At 41.0% G+C, this 22,119-nt stretch overlaps 1 protein-coding gene across 2 annotated transcripts in view; it reads left to right on the forward strand.

The window, feature by feature from the left end:
• The window catches only part of sdk2b (sidekick cell adhesion molecule 2b), a 662,520-nt gene that overhangs the window by 529,599 nt on the left and 110,802 nt on the right, over positions 1-22,119 (forward strand). For both annotated transcript variants that reach the window (XM_069930148.1, XM_069930147.1), the window contains 5 exons: positions 1,977-2,092; positions 4,800-4,986; positions 15,701-15,838; positions 17,715-17,876; positions 18,961-19,086. In XM_069930148.1, coding sequence (XP_069786249.1) covers positions 1,977-2,092; positions 4,800-4,986; positions 15,701-15,838; positions 17,715-17,876; positions 18,961-19,086 — 729 coding nt within the window. The remainder of the gene's footprint in view (positions 1-1,976; positions 2,093-4,799; positions 4,987-15,700; positions 15,839-17,714; positions 17,877-18,960; positions 19,087-22,119) is intronic.

Here is a 22,119-nt window from a genome sequence, read left to right on the forward strand (position 1 = left end):
CTGAAATGAACTGGCACAAAGCAACAGTTTGAATTTCTGTAGCACCTCCCCATGGCCACTGTACCAACTTTCATCAGGCCAAGCAAGATTCACGGCCAGGCTGAAGGACCTGGGACTCCGTCAGACCCTTTGCAACTGAGTCCTTGACTTCCTCATCAGCAGGACTCAATCATTGTGGATCACCTCCATGCTGACCCTCCACACAAGGGCACCGCAAGGTTGCTTGCTGAGTCCACTCCTCTGTTCCTTGTGCATCTATGATTGCATAGCTAAGTTCAGCTCCAACTCAATCTACAAATTTTCAAATGTCATCTCTGTTGTTGGCCAAATAACTGGACAAGAGGAGTCAGAGTACAGTGTGGAGCTCGAGAACTTGGTTGGGTGGTGCCTTTACAACAATCTTGCTCTCAGCATCAACAAGGCCAAGGAGCTCATTGTTGATTTGAGGATACACCTGCCTGCATGGATGAGAAGGAGGTGGAGAGAGTCAGAACCTTCAGGTTTCTTGGATTCTGTTTCTCAGAAGACCTTTCCTGGAGCCAGCACATCGAAGCATCTGTGAAGAAGTCATAACAGCACCTCGACTTTCTAAGGAAACTGAGGAAATTTGGCATTGTCAGATACTGTGGTGGTCCACCACCAGCCTACCGCAGGGGGTAACCTCTGTACCTGCAGGAGAGTATGGGGGACAGGACAACACCTGGCCGGCTGTCATCAGCCGACCTGAATGGATCAAGCCCCACCCAATCGGGTGTCAATCACCCTCCGGGATATATGCCTGAGCCGGCCTTCCGAAGCCTCACTCAGAGTCTACAGCAGTACAGACAGTCCTTCTCTGTGGATATCTTTGCCGATTAAAGCCTGTTATACAGTCTTTACCTTGTGAGTGTCAAATTCTGTCTAACAGCGCACCACAGATATCCTATCATTCTTCTACAGGTAGACTGTGGGTTGCATCAAGGCTGCAGAAGGTAGCAAACAATGCCAGGTCCATCACAGGCTCTGACCTCCCAGCCATTGCAGACATCTATGTGAGGCATTGCCTCAAGAAAGCAGACAACATCATAAAGGATCTCCATCACACTGGTCTTCAAACTCTAATTAATCTGTTTACTATTATAGTCTTGCTGTTCAGATACAACAAGTAAGAATTTTGGGTATACACATTATACAATGTGTATGTCAATAAACTCATTTTTATTATCAAGTCCAAACAGAGTGAGGAGAGATTTGAATAGGTGGACATGCCAAAGGGAGAAAGTGTTGGAACAAAGTACCAAGAGGGGTCTTGAAGGAAGGGACATTTTACTGCATCTGAGTTTAAAAGTGCAGAGGGTACAAGCAGCAATAGTATTGCAGAAGAGCTAAGACATTTGAAGGAATTGCAGATGATCATTTTAAAATCAGGGAGAAGGCATTGGATATTGTCAGGTGATGCAAAAATGATCTTGGTGTAGGCGAGTATATGCAGATGAAGGTTTGAGCTAGTTAGAAGGCAGATTGTGTGAACTTCTGAGGCTACCAAAAATGTAATTGGAAAACCCAAAGCTGAGATTCTATCGCAAGAGCGAAAGGTAATATTTTGAGGTAAAAATCATTGCACACTGGCAAGTTAGAATTGATTTGACCTTCACAAGAAATGCTTGGAACTGAAGCTTCCAAAGGGTATCCAACAAGCTAGTTTCAGCCTTGGATGACAAAATGTTTTACTCAATCACATTAAGGTTCAAGGGTGGAGTTGCAGAAGTAAAACTGAACATGGATGAGACAGAATTAATTGGATGATTTTCAGAGAGATGTCGTGAACAGAATGGCAAACTGATTTGGATTATTTCCAACTATGTTTTTCCACTTCAATCATTTAGAAGGTTACAGCATTCAACTGATGTTTACAAGCCATCCCATAACTTTAAGTTTTAACTTCTACCACAATATTGTATATGAATTCATATCAACAGTCCACTTCTTTTATTTAGTTCCCACTGCACCAGCCCAAAATGTGCAGGTGCAGGGCTCAACAGCAACACAATTGGATGTGACCTGGGAGCCACCTCCACGAGAAGCACAGAATGGTGACGTACAAGGATATAAGGTACAGTGAACGTTTGTCATATTGAGAGGGGAAAGACACTCAAACAGTTGCAAAAGATAGTCAGAACTCCAGTGTATGGCACCTATGGGGATTGGTAGATGCTGGATAAGTGAATCTTGCCGTTGCTTGATATTGTGTGTTATCTAATTGGCGGACTAACCACTCTGGGCATCAATTTTAAAATTTCATATTGTTTACCTGTTTATTTTCTGCAATTTTTTTTTGCAAGTTTCTTGAATTCCAGATGACAGGGATTTTACCATATCTATAAAGAGGCCTATCAGTCAGAACGCAATACATATGAAACAATGTGGACAAAGGAATCCATTGATTTTTACACAGAGGGATCTTCAGACTAATGATTTGCTCTTGTACTGGGATGATATGTTGGTACACAGTACAATTATCAAACAAAATAAATGTTCTGAAATAATTTTAATATGGTAGAGGTGTCTCCAGTTTATTTTTAAATTTGCCTTATGGTGGTCTCATCAGCTGATCAGAGAGCATTTCGAGCCCTCAGACTGCATTATGTCATTTAATGTGACTCACATTTCAGCATCTGCAAAATCTTTTTCACTTTTTGATGACATTATTGAATACGGAGTGGATTACAGTTTTGCTCAGCCAAACTTGATCTGTACAATTGAACAAATCAACAATTAAAAATTGTGTGTGTGTGTGTGTTCTGCACAATTATTGCTTAGAACTAAGAGTATTCTGATCACTAAGTGAATCTAGTCAGTTTCTGGAGGTAAAACAGAATTCTGTGGACACCATGTTTGAAGTAAAAATGCACAACAGCAGGTCAAAGTGTCCTTTATGTGGCAAAGGCAGAGATACAGAACCGATGTTTCGGGCTAGAGCCCTTCATCAAAGTAAAGATTGATGAAGGGCTCAAGCCTGAAACATCGGTTCTGTATCTCTGCCTTTGCCACATAAAGGACACTGTTTGACCTGCTGAGTCTCTCCAGCATTGTGTGTTTTACTAGTCAGTTTTTATATTTTTTCTATTTTTTTCTCTTAGTGGTGTATTAAATATACTTAATTAATATCAGCGTGTTTTACCTGACTGGGAAGCTTAAAGCAGTGAGACTTCCACTGCCTTTAAAAAAAAATCCAAGAAATGCTGTAGAACTTAGTCGGTCTCTCAGCAGCCATGGGAGGTATAGATATATTACCAATGCTTCGGGCTTGTGCTGTGTCCTTATTCAAGGATTGAGCAAAAATGCTGAGGAAGGGCTCAGGTCCGAAACATCGGTAATCTATCTTTCCCTCCTATGGATGTTGCGAGACCTCTTGGATTCCTCCAGCATTTCAGTGTTTTTACTACAGCCACAGTATCTGCAGATTTTCATGTTTCACTCCATTGTACTTATGAATGTGACAATAAATTCATTCATGAGTAGAATCATTGGAAGTGTCACGGAGCCATTTGTTCTATTTGACGTGCAGTGATCTTTTCACGGTCCTTAACAGTGATGAGGTGACAAAAGGACTAAAGATGATGGTTAGTGCCTCTCGGTTCACAAAAGTGAGCGCAAGTTACATGCTGCATGTGAAAATCGAATCATGGGATATAATCCCTCAGTTACTCAGTAGATAGATTGTATGAAGCAACAAGGTAAGATGGAAGTGAAAACATCTTCAAAATGCCTGCTTTTTGGGTAAATCATTAAAAACAAAATAGCAGTAATTCACTGTTTCAAAAATTAATTTAATCAAATTATGGGGTTAGTCACTGGAGGAGAAATACACAGATGTTTAATTAGTAGGATCTGTGCAGAATCCAAAGATAGCTTGTGAGTTGGTTGCAAAACACTGGCTCTTTCACAAGTAGAAAAGCCTCATGACCAGAACTTAGTTAATTATGTCAGAATGATGTGTTCATGCAAGTCAGGCATTGATGTACTTTGCCTCAGATTCTCTTAACAAGACATCTTCTGTGTTCATGTAATATATTCAGACTTGTTGATCTGGAGTTTAATACCTGTGGCAGTACAGAAGTACTTTGAGTTGTTGCTTCTGATCATTTTCTTGTCCCTGGCTGACACACACATCTTCACAATTGGACGATTGCTGTATTTCGCCTCGAGAGAATCATGCATCATGGGACAGGTCCTTCTGCCGAATTCATCCATGTTGATTAATTTTGCTCTCTGGGCTTAAGCCCTTCCCATCCATAATCTGTCCAAAATGTCTTTTGAATGTCAGAATTGTATTCCCTTCCACAGCTTCTTCAGATACTTGTTCCAGGTGCAGACCACCCTCAAAAGAAATTGTCCATCTGGCATTTCTCCCCCCTCATTTTAAACCTGTGCTCTCCAAACCTAGACTCAATTACTCTATTCATTTTAAATGGAAAAAATATTATGAGTCTCAAACTATTTCACCTCACCCCGGCATCCAAAATGCCAGTCCTGGTCATTTCACTAACTCCTGGCCTTACTTTCCCACCCAACCATCCAAAAAATACCAAGCCTGCTGGCCCATCCCTTTGGCCATAATGCACCGTCCACGTCATCACGTGAACCCAGCCTCCAAAAGATGACCCGGGACATGTCACTGCAGTCTGGAAGGCTAGTAATCTTCTGTTAAATTTATTGCATATTTGAATACAATTTTTAAATTTTAGGTGAAGAGTTTTTGGAGACAGTTTTAACCCTGCACAATTTCAAAGAATTGAAAGTTATGAGGTTTCTTTCAGATTTATTACTGGGAGTTCCAACGACAGAATGAGACAGAAAAATTGAAGACTCTATTCCTGCCTGAAACCAATGTTAAACTGAAGAACATGACAGGATACACCACCTACCTGATCAGCGTGAGTGCCTTTAATGCTGCCGGCGATGGTCCCAGAAGTACACCGATCAGGAGTCGGACGCAGCAGGCAGGTGAGACGAACAAAATAGCTGCAGAAATCGTTCTTGGATAATCTGAGATGAAAGGATGCAATATGTATTTGTTTTAAAGTGTACTATATTAAAATTAATATTATTTGAAAGTATTATACAAAGGTCTGCAGATGGTCACTGACCTGCAGGTGCTGGTTAATTGATAGAGAAGCAAATTATGTCTGCTTTCCAAAGGGATTGATTTTCAAGTGCACAGGGTTATGTTAACTATTACTCGATTGGCAGATATCCCACTCCAGACACTTAAGCACATCTTGATGGACTTGCCAGGCAAGGATTGAGAGAACCAAGACAATATTTTTCAGAAGAGAGAAATAAACATTTTTTGTGCTCTCTCAGAGGGATGTAAAAGATCTCATAGCAAAGCTCTGAAGAAGAGTTAGAGTGTTATATCAACCAAATTACCTGGACATTATAAAATTGGTCTTTGTGAGAGGTTTCTGCCCACAGATTGTCTGCTGCATTTCCTTGAATAGAGATGTGATTATTTCAAATACAAGGCCCTTTTGGGAAACGTTGAGATAATGAAAGCCAATACGTAAATGCAAGCCTTTGTTTTTGTTCATTTGAAATGTGAACCAATAGGCAACATGCTTAGCATAGGGGTTAGTGCAAAGATATCTCAGCGCTTGCAACGAGGGTTAGAATTTGCCACCATCTATAAAGAGTTTGTACATTCTCCACATGACTGCTTCGTTTCCTCTGGGTGCGCTGGATTCCTCCCACATTTTAAAGACATTCGGTTTAGTTCATTAATTAGTCACGTGGCAGTAATTGGCCGAAGGGCCTGTTACCGTGGTGTCCCTCTAAATTATTCTTTTTAAATCCCATTGTTTTCCTCCTAGCTATGTATCTTTCTCTGCTTAAATGTTTCACTTCCTTATCATTTCAAACATGAAGTAGCCTCCACCTGGGTGGCAGAACAGTTCATGCTCCATGCCAAGAAAGTTATTCTCAACGTGATTCTTTCTTGTGGTGATACAGTAAAAACTCCTGGTATCCAGTACCTATGGGGATTGGTAGTTGCCTGATAAGTGAGTTTTCCAGTTGCTTGAGATTCACTCTTACAATGCCTAACTAATACACCTGCATTAAGATTAAACCGTTTGAAAGACAAAAATTACTACATTGTACTTACACCGAACAAACTTTACTTGCATGAATATATTTTACATTATTTTCAGTCACATTCTTTGAAAACATTTAAGCGTCGCTGCATCTGCAGGTTCTTCTCCCTCCAAAAGACGAACAATAACATAACAATTAACTCCCCCTCCCATGTTTACAGATAAAGCCTTCAATATACTAATAATGATTAAGTCTCTGACTAATCAGGGATAAGGAGACACCTTAAGAGAGTCAGCCAGCCCAATGGCGAGTGGCAACTACCAGCTGCTCATCCTAGGCGACGCCATTGCTCTTTCACACAGCTGCCACGAGCAAAGCTCGACCAAGGCGCTCCACTGGCTGGATATTTGCTCCCATCTTCTCCAAATATTATGTGCAACTTCAGAGAACATTTACTTTTACAATTTTAAACATTTATTTAATCTTATTTCTTTCAAATTTTGTATTTCTTTTTATGTTCCTGGACTTTTTTGCCAGTTGCTTCATGTCACTGGTTGCTTGAATTCCAAATAACAGGGGTTTCACTGTACCATTAAACTGTTCAACACTATCTCACATTTGGACAAAATAATCTTTTTACATTATAACCATATAACAATTACAGTACGGAAACAGGCCATCTTGGCCCTTCTAGTCCGCACTGATTTATGTGAAACTCCACTAATTCCACCTACCTGCTCCCTGCCCATAGCCCTCCTACCCCCTCACATCCATGTACTCATCCAACCTCCTCTCAAATGACAAAATTGACCCTGCTGCAACCACCTTCTTCTGGAAGGTCATTCCACTCAGCCACCCCTCTCTGAGTGAAGAAGCTTCCTCTCATGTTACTTCGACAGTTTTTCCCCCTAACCCTTAACTCATGACCACTTGCTCCAATCGCCCCTACCCTCAGGGGAATGAGCCTATTCACATCTACTCTGTCTATCCCCCTCATAATTTTAAATACCTCTATCAGATTCACCCCCCCCCTCAACTTTCTACACTCCAATGAATAAAGACCCAGTCTAATCAATCTTTCTCCATATTCTAGATACTGCAACCCAGGCACCATTTTAGTAAATCTTCTCTGCACCCTCTCTACCTTATTGATATCCTTCCAATAATTTGGAGACCAGAACTGCACACAATATTCCAAATGTGGCCTCACCAGTGCCTTGAACAGTCCCAACATCATGTATGTACTCTGACAAGAGATCTGAGTTGTGAGGATGATGGATTGTCGAAGAGCAGCAGGATGAGCATATGGAGATAACCCCCACCCCCTGGTGACTGGTTGTTCCCCAAGCCGACCCCCCCCCCACCCTGGACCTGCCCAAGAGGACGGACTCCCCACGCACCCCAATCCCTCAGGTAGGCCCTGGTGCTCACCTCCTCAAACTCCTCCTCGTCAAACTCCTCCTCGTTCTCTTTCTCCTCCTCCTTCTCCTGTTCTCCTTCCTCCTCCGAGCTGCGATCTTCCTCCTTCTTCTCCAGTCTCCAGCTTTTTTTAAAATTTTGTCAAAAGATTAAAAATTACCACCTGATCTTTTAGCCTCCAGACTCGGTCATAGTATCTCAACTTTCCTCTCCTTCCTGAGAATTATCCTGGTGATCTTGCGCAGAATTCATTGCATGACTGCTTTGTGGAATTTTGCTTAATCTAGGTGAAAAATGACTGAAAATCTTACTCATCTCCGACACTGTAAATTTGGGTTAAAACAACCTGTATTTAAATATACCTGTAAATGGTAAAAATACCAACATTTCAATTTACGGTGTTGGCATCATCTACTCAAAGTAAATGCATTCACTATCAAGCATCAGAGAGCAGTTAGTTGAAGTAACAATTCTGAAATGCAGTTTGGCTCTATAATCCTCATTTCAAACAAAGATGATTTAAGTATTTTAATATTGGTTCATCAATGAACAAATGTCCTCACATTACAAAGGTCACGTTAAATGTATCCATTTATTATTCTCTCTGAAATCTGTTGCAACTTCTGTCCAATTTACTAAAGCAAATGCATAAATTTTTGGACATCCTGTTTAGATTTATTTGATTTGACTCTTTTGCACAAGAACAATAAACATTTTTTTGGGGATCGTTCAGTTGTGTACTTATGAATAGAAAAAAAATATGAAAACTGTGATCTCTCCTTGAGTAGCGGGAATCTTACAGACAAGAAATCCTTGCATTAGCTAACTGAGGAAAGGGGAAATACAGTGGGGGCTCCTGACCAATAATGCCTTATGCCAAGTTCACACAGAAAATAGGCCATTCAGCCCTTTTAGTTCATGCTGTCCATCATTCCACTAGTCCCAATGACCTTCTCCCATTCCATAACCCTTCAGACCTCTCCCATCCATGTATCTATCCAATTTATTCTTTAAACTTAAGATTGAGCCCACATTTACCACATTGGATGATAGCTCGTCCCACACTCCCCACCATTCTCTGAGTGGTGAAGGTCCCCCTAAACCTTTCACCTTTTAATCCCAAACCCATGTTTTCTCGTACTTATCTCCCCCAATCCAAGTGGAAAAAGCCGACTTGTATCCACTCTTGTATCACATAATCTTGTAAATCTCCATCAAATCTTCCCTCATTCTTCTTTATTCCAAGGTATAAAGTCCTAATCTGTTTAATCTTTCCCTGTTACTCATCTCCTGATGACCTGGCAACGTCTTAGTAAATCTTCTCTGCTCTCTTTTAAACTTATTGTAGTTAGGCGACTAGAACTGCACACAATATTCCAAATTTGGCCTCACCAATGTCTTAAAGAACTTCAACATAACATCCTAACTCCTATACTCAATACTTTGATTTATAAAGGCGAGGACTTGTTCGTGAGCGGCCATGACATCGTTCTCGCTCTCGCAGATAAACAGCCAACTAGTCACCACTCAGAATAGCACAGGAAACCAAGATGTTTCTGTGCCAGCATTTTTGATCTGTCCGCACGTTTAGCAAAGGAAAAGGTATAGCTGTGAATGCTGCCTTAACCTTTTCGTGCAGCCTTCAAGAACTACAGCTTTGCACCATTTGAATCTCTCTGTACAATTACACTGTCACTAAACTAACAGTGAAGGAAATCTTTAAAGAGTGAAGGATGCAAATTGCAAAGTTTACTCTTTTGAAAGTGCAATGTTTTTGTGAAAGTCATCTAAAATATTTCAGTGTACTCTTGGAAATGGAACTAAAATTTGCAATATATACAAGTAGGATTTATCTTGCTGCTTTAATTTGAATTCCAGGAAACTTGAATTCTTGTGTTGGCTTTGAGTTTATATTGCTCAATCTGCTTAGAGACAGATTCAAGACCTGAACTGTTCCCAACACATGCAAGCCAAAATGTAAGAGTTGAGAGTCAACATTCCTTTCAGGTTCCGTTATTATCATGTTGTGAGGCGCCAAGATGCAACTTGGCGCCTCACAGTTCGGCGGGCAGCAACCTCCTTGGAAGAAGACCGCAGAGCCCACCTCACTGACAAAAGATAAAGGAGGAAAAACCCAACACCCAACCCCAACCAACCAATTTTCCCTTGCAACCGCTGCAACCCTGTCTGCCTGTCCCTCATCGGACTTGTCAGCCACCAACGAGCCTGCGGCTGACGTGGACATTACCCCTCCATAAATCTTCGTCCGCGAAGCCAAGCCAAATCAAATTAATCAATTATCGTGTTCATAAGACACAACATCTGTAAACTTTTGTCTGCAGTAAAGGCCCACAAAGACGTGCCACTGGCCCTGCGCTCCCACCAATAAGAGAAAGAGAAGCAAAAGAGAGCCCCTTCAGAGACACTGAGGGTCTGTGGATTCACCTCCTGCAACCCCTGCAGCCACACGGCCTCCTCCTGTTCAGTCCAGCGATGAATCTGAGCTCCTAGTTCTGACCCTTCCCCCCACCCCCACCCCTGGCTCCCAAATACAATGCAGGAATCTGCTAACAAACAGCACAATTACCAATGTGGTTAGTGCAACGCCATTACAGTGCCAGCAACATGGGTTTGAATCCAGTGCTGTCTGTAAGGAGTTTGTGTGTTCTCCCCCTGTCTGCATGGGCTTCCCTTATGTGGTCTGTTTTCCTCCCACATATGGAGTTGTAAGTTAATTGGCTGTAATTTGGAGGTACGGGTTTACATGGCCAGAATTGGCTTAAACCATGCTGTAAGTGATATTTTTTGATTGAAAATCTAACACCCAATGCTCTTTGAGAAGCCTGCTCACCTCCAGAACTGTTATGAATCATGATTCCCAATGGCAGCCAGCCTGCAGCTCTCGTGGTCTGCAGTCAAGCATGGGCTCTGCCATCTTGGGCGTGGACCTCTGTGGTTCACTGATGCTAAGAGGAACTCCGCTGACCCCTTGGCATTTAAAGGCTGATGGGACCGTCAACAACCAGTCAGTTGGACCCTTGGAGGATCGCACAGAGAAGGTCTGCTCTCCGCTCTTCCTGGGACAACACCAGCATTGCCATTGGGCTTTGAACAACTGTTAACTAACAAAGAACAAACTGAGGATTAAATGGCATCAGAGTAGAAATTAAGATTATGTAAATATTGACTCTCAAGAGCTCAGAATCATCTTCTCTGACTTCCCTGATCTGCCACATTGTCATATACACTTGCTGTAGCTCCTGTTGTCATGTCCTTAAAGTTAAAATAAATTTCTGCACCATTCATCTCTGAACAGATGGTCATATATTCACCAAGAAAGGCAATCAAAATCTTCACTCAACCCATCACAACCCCTTCATCGACTTACACCGTGTCTTTGCTTCTACTTCATCTTAATTGTTGCTGCGAAAATAATTTCTGATGAACACTGGAAATCTAGAAATGTTGGGCCCTGCTGAAGAGTTGTGCAGCATCCAACCTGCCATTGTTTATCACAATCTGCGAGATTCCAGTCGCTTCAATGGAAATAAAAGTAGAAACCACCTTTGTTGCCCTTAACAAAACATTGAACAGGGATTAATCCTTCGACTTTACCAGCCCATGTTCAGCTAGCAACAGAGGGAAAAAATTCACTCTGATTTGGGGTGTTCTACTTCTTGTATAAGTGACATATATTACAGAAGATCTACTTTACAGGAAACTGTATTTAAGATCCATATAATATGCTTTTTTTTAAAAAACTACGAGCTTGCTATTAGCAAGGAAATTATAAAAGGCAGGTTTTATCAGAGGTCTGGCGCACAAGTGAACCTCATCAAAACGGGCCTTTGTGTGGGGGAGGGGAATATTGTTCAGCTTTGGTAACTGGGTACATTTTTGAGTGAATGGTATTTTTAATCCCCCGGTGATCAACATTTTCCCCTGTGCCCCAGGCAGACAATAGGTCACTTTAAGCTCCACCGAGTTAACTCACCTTTGTACTTGTGATAAGCAGAGACATTTAGGACAGCTGAAAAACTTTCAAATAATATAAGCATTAATTAATAATACATCTGTTTAGATATTTAATATGTAAAGTATTTGAAAATATTGACATTAATCAAGATTAAAAAATAATCTACTCTTCTTCAACTGCTTTTCTTTTAATGTAGGTCAGTGACCCCACTAAAAGGAAAAGGACCACGCTAAATGCGCCAGCTACGTAAAGTTAAGGGGCTGTATACACGTTACCCGGTAATCTGGCTCCTTGATTTAGTGCCCTATGGAACCACCATGAACCGAGTTCTTTCTTTTTAACATTTTTATTGAGTTTAACATAAACCTTTTTCGCAAAGTATATTAACGATAGCACAAATCAAATCATATCTTGTACATGTCACAGATCAATTGTAAATTAGAAGCAGAACCATAATTATTACATAACTTGTTTCATTCAGGACATCAAATTCTATAATTATAATAATTCGACAATTAAATCACAAGTTCAACTGTCCAAAAATAAAATACAAATAATACACGTAAAGTTCCCTTGTATAAGATATTTTATACTTATGTGATCATGTTGTTCTGTGATATGATCTGTAATCTGTAGTTAAACCCCTCTGTTTTATGAACCTAGTTCTGGATCCAGGGACACACACTCATCTTGACAGACCTGCCAGATAGCCATCAGCACATTCTCAAATGTTGTAAAACCAGTGATAAATTATTTATTTGTCCAATCTGTGAAAATTGTCTTGTAATCTAAGTACTAATCATGTCTAGCTTATTGTCATCTGATTGCACAAGTACAACCCAACTAAACAGTGTTCTCCAGTCCTCGGTACAACACACGCAGTCACACAGCCAGATGTAACACACATGCAGGCAAACAATACATATGAAGGACAAGTTTTCGTATTTACAAACAATTGTTGTTTTGTGAATATGAGAGTCTCAGATGGTCAGTGTGAGCAGTTTCTTTGGTCGTTCAGCATTCTCTTTGGTCGTGGGAAGAAGCTGTTCCTCTGCCTGGTGGTGTTGGGTCTGATACTCCTGTATCTCTTTCCCAAAGGGAGCAGCTGAAAGATGCTGTGTGAGGGGTGGAAGGGATCCTCAATGATTTTGCATGCCTTCTTCAGGCAACAATGCCAGTAGATCACGTTGATTGAAGGATGAGGGGGAGGAGGGGGAGGGAGACTCCAGTGATCCTCTCTGCCACTCTCGTGGTTCTGTGGATTGACCTCTGATCCATTTCTCTGCAACAAATGTACTATTATATAGTGGAGATCTGTTTTAAAATGTTCCATAAGGCCAATGTCTTTCTCCGAAGCCCCTTTCACGTGCGTCCCACTACCTTGGCCAATAGTGTCCCGGGATAGGAAAGAGGCTTTTCACACTTCACCACTCCTAACTGGGACATTGAACACTTTCACATTTGCAAGGAACTATCCCCAGGGTTGGACTTTTCTACCTTCTACTGGTGATGTCATGACGCATGGAGTGATGGTGGACCTGCCCTAAATCCTGATCAATGAATTATGATTTTACATTGGAACAAAATTAATCATGGTTAATTATGTTATAATGTAAAGCACAGTATGAGCCCTTCAGCCCCTGTTGTTGGGCGACCTATATAAATCTTTATAAGAGACCGTGGGAAAGTGCTAGTAGTAAATAGCAATTAACGGACAATTTTTAAACAGGGTGGGAAAGTTGGTCGCACTTTAGTGTACAATTTATATAGCATTGGGAAAAGTGAACGTGGACCTGCCCTCCCAGAATGTCGTGTGGCAGAGAAAGGGCTGTATGCCCAACTACATGGACAAAGCATTCATGGAGAGGTTTCTCTGCCGCACAGCCTTCTGGGAAGTCAGGTCCGCCATTGCTTTTTCCCATGGTCTTTATAAATTGTGCGCTATAGCACTACCAACTTTCTAATGCTTTGAAACAATTGTTTGCTATTCCTATTTATTTCCCTCTCTCTCTCTCTCTTCCCCCCTCTCTCTTGCTGCGATTTTCCCACAGCAAAGTTTATACTTTCATTTTAATCTTCCTTCATGTTCTTACACTCATGCAAAAACTTGGGTTATTTCAATCCAAAAATGCAATTGCCAGTTTCACACTTGCCTGATTGGAACGCCAGCGTCTGCAGACGGGGGTTGTCCTAGGGGTCGAGGCCGTCAATCCCAGGCGTAAGACGACATCATCTGATGCCGGCGTTGAGCTGATTTTGCTTTCGCATTTAGCACTTTAAAGGCCGATTGGCAGTTAATTCCTGGGATCACTTGTAAGTGTGAAAAGAGCTCAAGTTTAGGGAAGGAATGTGGAGGGAAACTATCCACATTGCTTATTTCCTGTCAAGTATTTATTAAATTGAGCAATTGGCATTAAGGTAAAATTAGAAACCTGAATTATTTTGCAACGCAGGTATTTTCACTTTTATTAAATATATTAGCTTAGTTAAAAGAAACCTCAGAGTGAAAGCATTACAAACTTTATTGGCAAAATCTGTATGTCATTACTTAGATATTACTCTGGAAATAGAGCATGTGTTATGATTGAAAACCTTTCAAGAAAAGAACTAGCTGTGTCTTAGATATTACTTGCCACACAATAAATTTCTCTTGGCTTTTAATATATAAAATGCTGGTAAAAGCTTCAAATTGACAGGTTTTTTTTAAGATGGATATCCTTTGTCTTCTGGTGCCCTGAGTGACTAGGTTTTCCATAAATTGCAAGAAACTAGGAGATCACACAGACCAGCTGGCAAAGGGAACCTTTTTAGTTATGGAGAAGGTTTGCTAGAAAAACAAAGAAATTAAATTTTAAAAATTTCAAAATCAATCATGAAAGAAATCAGAAATTAAGTTTATTGTCATCTGATTGCAGAAGTACGACCCAACGAAACATCGTTCTCCTTTCCTCAACGCAAAAACGCAGACATACAACCAGACACACACACACAAACAATACACGTGCAGGACAAGTCTTCATGTATACAAATAAATAAGTAGATTTTATGGTCAGTGTGAGCAGATCCTTTGGTTGTTCAGCATTATCACTGCTTGTGGGAAGAAGCTGTTCCTCAGCCTGGTGGAGCTGGCTCTGATACTCCTGCATCTTTTTCTCAATGGGACCAGCTGAAAGATGCCATGTGTGGGGCGGAAGGGGTCCAAAATGATTTTGCGTGCCCTCTTCAGACAGCAATCCCAGTAGATCACATAGATGGGGAGGGAGGGAGACTCCAGTGATTCTCTCTGCCACCCTTATGGTCTTGTGGATTGAGCTCCGATTCTCTGCAGCACCTGTACCATGTTGTAATGCATCTGGCCAGGATGCTCTCGATAGAGCTCCAATAGAAGGGTCACATAATGGTAGCTTTGCCCACTCCAATATTCTAAGGAAGTGCTGTAGTGCGTTCCTAACAAGTATATCCTCACTTTATGTTGAAACTTTCAAATCATACAATGTCCCAAGATGCCAAAGAGTTGTAGTGTTCGAAATTCACCAGCTGATTTATCCATCGCATTATCGTAAAAAAATTGCAACATAATTCAAGTTTTGCGTTATTGGTCATGGATAAATGATACCTTTTGGAACAAGGGGTTGAGGTATATATTTGCCCAGGCAAGCAGGCCTCTGCAATAGAGTAATTCCTTCATGTCAAACTAAATTATGTGCCCAAGTTGCTCCAGTGACAGGATGGAAGATAAGTTAATTGAAGCAGAATTGTTTCTCTGCATTGGCTTGGAAACTAAGAAAGCCAAAACTCTGAAGCATTGGCTAGCATGTGTAATTAGTGCATGCCAAATTCACAGGGCCAGTTTACATAATAAATAAGGACGTGCCTTAGTAATTCACAGTGTGAAACATTTTGCACCAATGTATGACAAAAACCTAACAACGGGAAATCTGATTTGGGAGACAAGATATGCCAACGATGGGAGCATTTTTATTAAATACAAGTGGATGTGCACATACACTCTCAATGCTTTCTTTCATTTTTCTCCTCTCCTCCCAATGTCATCCCAGTATCTTTTGTTTCTCACCTGATTCCTGGACTTATTCTTGACATTTTACTGGGCTGTTGGTTCACAGATCAGAATGGAAAATATTAAAAGGTCTCATTTGCCCGACATCTGGTTTCTTTTCATGCTATGATACAGATCATAAGTGATTAACAGTTTAATTTTTCCACAAACAGCTCCAAGTGCTCCAAGCTACATCCGATTCAGTGAACTGACAACGACCTCCGTGAATGTGTCCTGGGGAGCACCAAAATATCCAAATGGAATAATTGAAGGTTATCAACTAGTATATGAGCCTTGCACACCCGTCGATGGTAAGCATTGAAAGCTTTTTTACCTCTCGTGAAATCAGAGGGCGTGAAAACAACCCCCTCAGCTCATTATGTTATTGCCATCAAACACCCATTTTACACTAACCATACACTGACCCATCTTCTATTCCCCACATTCCCATCAAATCAAACTCAACGTTTAAGATTTATCATCAGGAGCACATGGCGTCATCTTCAACTCTGAGATTTTTTCCCAGTGGGCCAGGCAGAACTTATCAATAGTGCAAAAAAAACTACTCAAGAAGTGGTAGAGAAATGTAAACAAAGAAGAACTGTAAACAAGCTGTGCCACACAGAAGAAAAAAGAAAATATACAATAAAAAAATAATGTGTAAAGTAAGAGTTCCCTGTAGATTTTCTCGATGGTGGGGAGAGTTTGGCCTGGGATGTACTGGGCTGGGTCCACCATCTTTTGCAGGGCTTTCCACTGAGAGATAATGGTGCCCTCAGACCAGGTCGTGAGGCAGCCATGATGCACATTTTCCACGATGCATCTGTGGAAGTTTGCAAAGGTATCCACTCTCATACCAAACCTCTGCAAACTCCTGAGGAAGTACAGGTAGATCCCTACCTATGATGGGGTTCAATTCCGGTACTCACATCATCGGCTGAAATTATCGTAAGTCAGGGTCTACGTGTACAGATAAAACAAATCATACTGTGACAGTCTTACCATGCATTCCTGTTCAGACACAGGTAGGCCAGGGCATCAGGAGCTCAGATGCACAGGTGGCTGGGGAGAGGACGCTGAAAACCTTTATTCACACATTGCAGTTTGATCCCCACGTCTGTGGCATCACAGCAGCCGAGAACTCCACAGCACCGGGGAGGCTGCATGCAACTTGCTGGAGGGAGACACACTCAACATTCCTCTCCCTCCCGCCACCCAATCTACCCCCCCCCCTGTTTTTAGGGGGTGCAGCAACCCCACTCTTGGTTCTCCCTCTCTCACCATCTTCTCACGGCTCTGGATAACGAGGGGCAGCAGCGTCACCTCACAACCTATGTTGTGATGTGGAACATTTGTGCAGGTTGCCATCACTCTCTCTCTTTCCCTCCCCAGCGATGGCAATCTGCACGTGTTTCAAATCTTTTTTTTTAAAGTAATCTTGGGTCCATCAAAGCATGCTTCATTGACCTCACGACAAGAGGAGTGCCGAAATGAGGACGGTTACAGGGGAATGGTGGCGGTGGGAAGTGATCTCTCTTTTACATCTATTTAAACGCTGCAGGGAATTAGATTAATGATTGCACCAGAAATTAACTATAGAAATATTCTAAAATAAAAGCAGAATCCTTGGTACTAAAATTGGTAAGAAGAATAAAAATGCAGAAGTAACTGGAACAATAAAGGATGAAAAAATTGAAATAGGTCTGACAAATTTGCAGTAAAAACTCCCAGTATCCAGCACCTCCGGGCATTGGTAGATGACGGATAATTGAATTTTCTGGTTGATTGAGATTGCATGTTGCTTGACTGGCGAACTGACTACTAGGGGAGCGCCAATTTTAAACATTTGTATTTTTTACTGTGATTTCTTTTGCCGGATGCTTGAATTCTGGATAACAGGGGTTTTACTATAATAAGTGATTTGCATCTCTGCATCAATGATGAACTTGCATTCGATGAAGATTTGATTGGGCACTTCATCCATCATTCAAAGCAAAACGGCCATTTTCAGAAGAGGGAAAAGAATCAACAAGTATCTTTTTTTAAAAAAATGCTGCATGTTGCCATTGTCAGCTTCATTGACATTTTATTTCTAAGTCATTAACTGATTTAATTTATAATTCAAAGTTATAGCTGCCCTCGCTGTGTGATTGGCTAGCTGAGTCAGCATCAGTAATTCTCCCTCAGGTGTCAGTAAGATTGTGACGGTGGATGTGAAGGGAAACAGCCCACGATGGATGAAAATAAAAGACCTGTCAGATGGAGTGACGTATGCTTACCGAATCAAAGCTAAAACCTTCACTTATGGGCCAGACATTGAGGCAAATATAACGACGGGACCAGGAGAAGGTATTTCAATATGTTTTGCTCCAAATCAGAGGATGAAATGTTCTCTTTGGTTGCAAATGATATACAGATGTGAGGGTGGTGGTTGCCAGTGATTCTCATCTCTTCACATCCCCTTTCCTTAATTATGGGTAAGGCTTAGATTTGGCCTCATATTGGTTTTGTCAAAATCCAGGTAAATACTTGATAACAGGAGTACAGCTAAGGAATAAATGAGATCCAAGATGCATGTTTGGGAAATATCTAAATCAGTGGGTCTCAACTTTTTTCTTTCCACTCACATAACCACTTTAAGTAATCCCTATGCCTTAGGTGCTCTGTGATTAGTAAGGGATTGCTTAAGGTGGTGTGTGGGTAAAAAGAAAAAGTTTGAGAACCTCTGTTTTAATCATACCTCTTTGACTTGTTATGTGCACAGTTTCATAACTCCAAAGGAAATGGGCCAAATGACAATTTTTTCTGAAGCAAAATATTTGGTAACAAATGGGTCTAGAGCAGTGATTCTGAACCTTCCCTTCCCACTCATATCCCACCTTAAGCAATCCCTTACTAATCACAGAGCACCAATGGCATAGGGATTACTAAAGTGGAATGTGAGTGGAAAGGAAAAGGTTGAGAACCACTGATCTAAAGTGAAGTATGAATGGAGGTGTAATGTTGATGGATATGTGCCAATTGCAAATGTTAAAATGCAACAAGGGGTGAGAAGTAGATGAGGTGGGTGAGGTAGAATGAGGTGGCGAGGTCTTGCTGAATAAGGAGGAACAATGCATTGCATTCAAGCTTCGTAATGGGTCTATTTATTTCAAATAACCTTGTCGCAATGGGTTGAGTGGAAACTGGAAGAAAAATAAGAGCACATTGAATTGTAAAATTGAATGGCCAATCAGCATCCTTCAGAAATGAGCTAGTTCAGCGCTGTTTGTGTGACCTAACCAAATATTCGTGGCTGCTTCATTTTTCCTACATAACAGTTTACATATTTAATAAAAATGCTTGCCTACAAAATGCTTTGGGAGTCTAGAGGCCAAGAGAGGCATTATTACATACAATGTATTTCTTTATACCCATGTTTCCTTTTCCTCAGGTTCCCCAGGCCCCCCAGGTGAGCCATTGATCTACAGGTATGGATCTGTCATTACCATTCATTGGTCCAGCGGAGACTCCGGAAAGGCACCCATCACCCGATATGTCATTGAGGCCAGACCATCAGGTGAGAAGTTTGACTCATCTAACATTTTACTGCCATTCACCTTAAAGGCATGTCTGAAATCTGATACCAACCATTTTGGATAAATTGCTCTCAAGTGTTAACATTGGGATACACTTAAAAAATGTAAAAAATCTGGAACTCCATTTCTAGAGTCCCATATTTTATGTCCTGGTGATCAACTAGGCACCTGGCCAAAGTGTTGCAGTCAATAGTTTTAACTAAATCTAGAACAATCAATTAAGGATCCTTAATGATCCACAAATCTCAGTTTTAATTATATTTATTGACTCATGATTCTTTGTTTGGCAGAAGGAGTATTGAAGTTTGTAAAGGGTTAGCAGTGTTGCATTAACTAAACCAACATCTGTTTTTAAGTACTTGTTTAATTAAATTTTCCAGGAATGTTTCCATCTTGTTTTCATGATGTTTTTTATATCTTTACATTACATAAATTACCTCTGCAACTTAATTTTCAATATTGTTATTACACTGGGGCAGAATTAAATGGAGCAATCAAAAGCAAATGTTAAAATGAATTTAAAAAAAAACATAAAATACCAATAAAATATAGATCTGTCCTGCTGGATAAAATAACTGGAGGCGGAAAGAGCTTATATTGTGAATCTAATCTTATCGTCAACTACATTAATCAAAACTTTGTCAGATATCTGAAAAAATTAACTCTAATAATTTTTCTTGGTTTAGTAAACAGACTGAGAAAACTTAACCCAAATCTTTTTCAAAATCTTTTCACCATTTAAACCTTTCACAGATTAGTAGAGGAACCAAGTGTGTTTACATCATAGGGAAGAATTGCTTTGAGCTCTGCTTAACAATATCCTTAAAAGGTGTTTTGGAATTTATCCTCCAAGTCATGCACCAAACATGGACCGGTGGTTGGGGCTACAGTTCCACTGCCTTCAGCAGAGAGATACTTCAGAAGAGGAGCAGTACGTATCTGCAACTGTTAATACTTGTTAAATAAACACCGAGTGAGTCGTGACTATGGAGAGAAAAACCAAGTTAACATTTCATGCCCAAGGATTTTTAATCCATATAGATAAACGCAATTCCAGGGACCTGGATTCAATCCGGACCGTGAGCTTTTCGTACTCTCTCACTGTGTGACTTTCCTCTGGATGCTGTTGTTTCCTCCAACAACTCAATGGCATGTCGTTCAGTTGATCATGAGCCCCTCTTCCACTGGCACCTCATCCCAGGAATAAAGGGGGAATTAACTGGGACAGGGTCCAGTGGAAAAAGAAAACAATCAACATGCCGGCGTCAAATCACACCGGGGATTGATGGCCTCAACCACTACTCATACCCCCGGCATCAGCTGATGGCAGCGTGCCGATTAAACCAGTGGGAAAAGAAGGACAGCAGAAAGTCACCCGTTTCCGGTTGAAGGTAGACTCTCCGATGCCCAGGGATGAGTTGTGTTCAGTGGAAAAGCAGTCAGTGACCTGGTTAAAGGTGGCCCAGTGGAAGGAGCACAAACGACTTCCTCTCCCAGCACACTGCACAGCCAATAAACTGGGATGTCAGGAGAAAAAGGGCTAGGAACTGTGAGTTTCCCTCTGTGTAGATTGATGACATAGAGGAGTTGGTGGATGTGTGTGAGAGAATAAATTGCAGAGGTAAATGAAAATAAGGGAGCCAGAATTGGATTCATGGGATTGCACTCCTGCAAACTGGCATGAAGCCAATGAGCCAAGTTGCCTCCTCCTGTATAACACAAGTATAATAACAGTAAAACCCCTGTTATCTGGAATTAAAGCAACTGGCAGGCTCAAGCAAATGGCAAAAAAATTGTGGAAAATTAATAAACAAAAAAGACAAACATTTTGCCATTAGTTTGCCAGTCATGAAACACAAAATCACAAGCAACTGGAAAATTCATTTATTCATCATCTACCATTCCCCATGTGTACTAGATACCAGAGATTTTACTGTATAATGTATGTCGGTTCTTATTTTAACTTCAGGAACATTCGGCCCATCGAGCCAGCTCAGCAATTTCATCCTGAGCTTAACCATCCTCGCATCTAGTTCCAAATTCTGGCCTTTTCCCCACATCCCTTGGTACCCTGACTAATTAGATACCTATCAATCTCCCCCTTAAACTCCCCCAATTATCAGCCCTCCACAGCTGTTTGTGGTAACGAATTCCACAAATCCACGACCCTCTGGATAAAAGATCCAGAAGGTAACACTAGAGGATCCTCTACAAGGTTCCTGCAGAGGGTCCTCCTGTGTGGATGGGGGCACAATGGATAAGCAAACTTGCCACAGCACTGTGTTGTAGGGAGTCAATGGAGATGAACATGTGAAAAGAATTGTTGTGGTAGAAGATAGCAATGTCAGTACAATTCTTTGTCACTGCCAACATAATCCTGAAACCTGTGCTGTTTGCCCAGTGCCCTGGTTCAGGATATTACCTTGGGGCTGGAGTGGAAATTGGAGGAGGAGGGAAAAGATACAGTTGCCATGGTCCAATGACAAAGAAGAAAGCCCATCTAAAGAATGTGAGCAGCAAGTTCCATATTAAAAGCTTAGATTACTTCCTGTGCTGTGTTGGCATAAGAGTCAAATGCATGCCCAAATATTGGAATGGAAGAAACAGATGTCAATTCATTAGGAACAGGCGCCACCATGAGCAAAAAGAGTGGTTTTCCATTGGGATGGTCATCATTTGAATCAGGCTGAGATCAGTGACCAAGCAAATTGAAAATCCAGAGTGTAGATAAGGCTTTAAACCTAATCATTTGCAGGGACGCAGGAAAGGGATGGATCCTCGTAAAGGAAAATTTTTTTAAAATTGAAGATAGGGTACAAAACCATAATACGGTCAAAGTCCTAACATATGGATGGCTCGGGGTTTGGGTTGGTTCAGGTTTTCTGGATTCTCGAGCTAAACTTTTAACATTCAAATTTAAGAAGAATAAAGAAGAGATGAACTTGTACATTTTGATAGTTTATTAATGAAGCATTTTTTAATGTCAAAAAGACAAATATTTACTCGTTCATTTC

The sequence above is a fragment of the Narcine bancroftii genome, chromosome 3, assembly GCF_036971445.1.
Source record: "Narcine bancroftii isolate sNarBan1 chromosome 3, sNarBan1.hap1, whole genome shotgun sequence".
NCBI lineage: Eukaryota > Metazoa > Chordata > Chondrichthyes > Torpediniformes > Narcinidae > Narcine > Narcine bancroftii.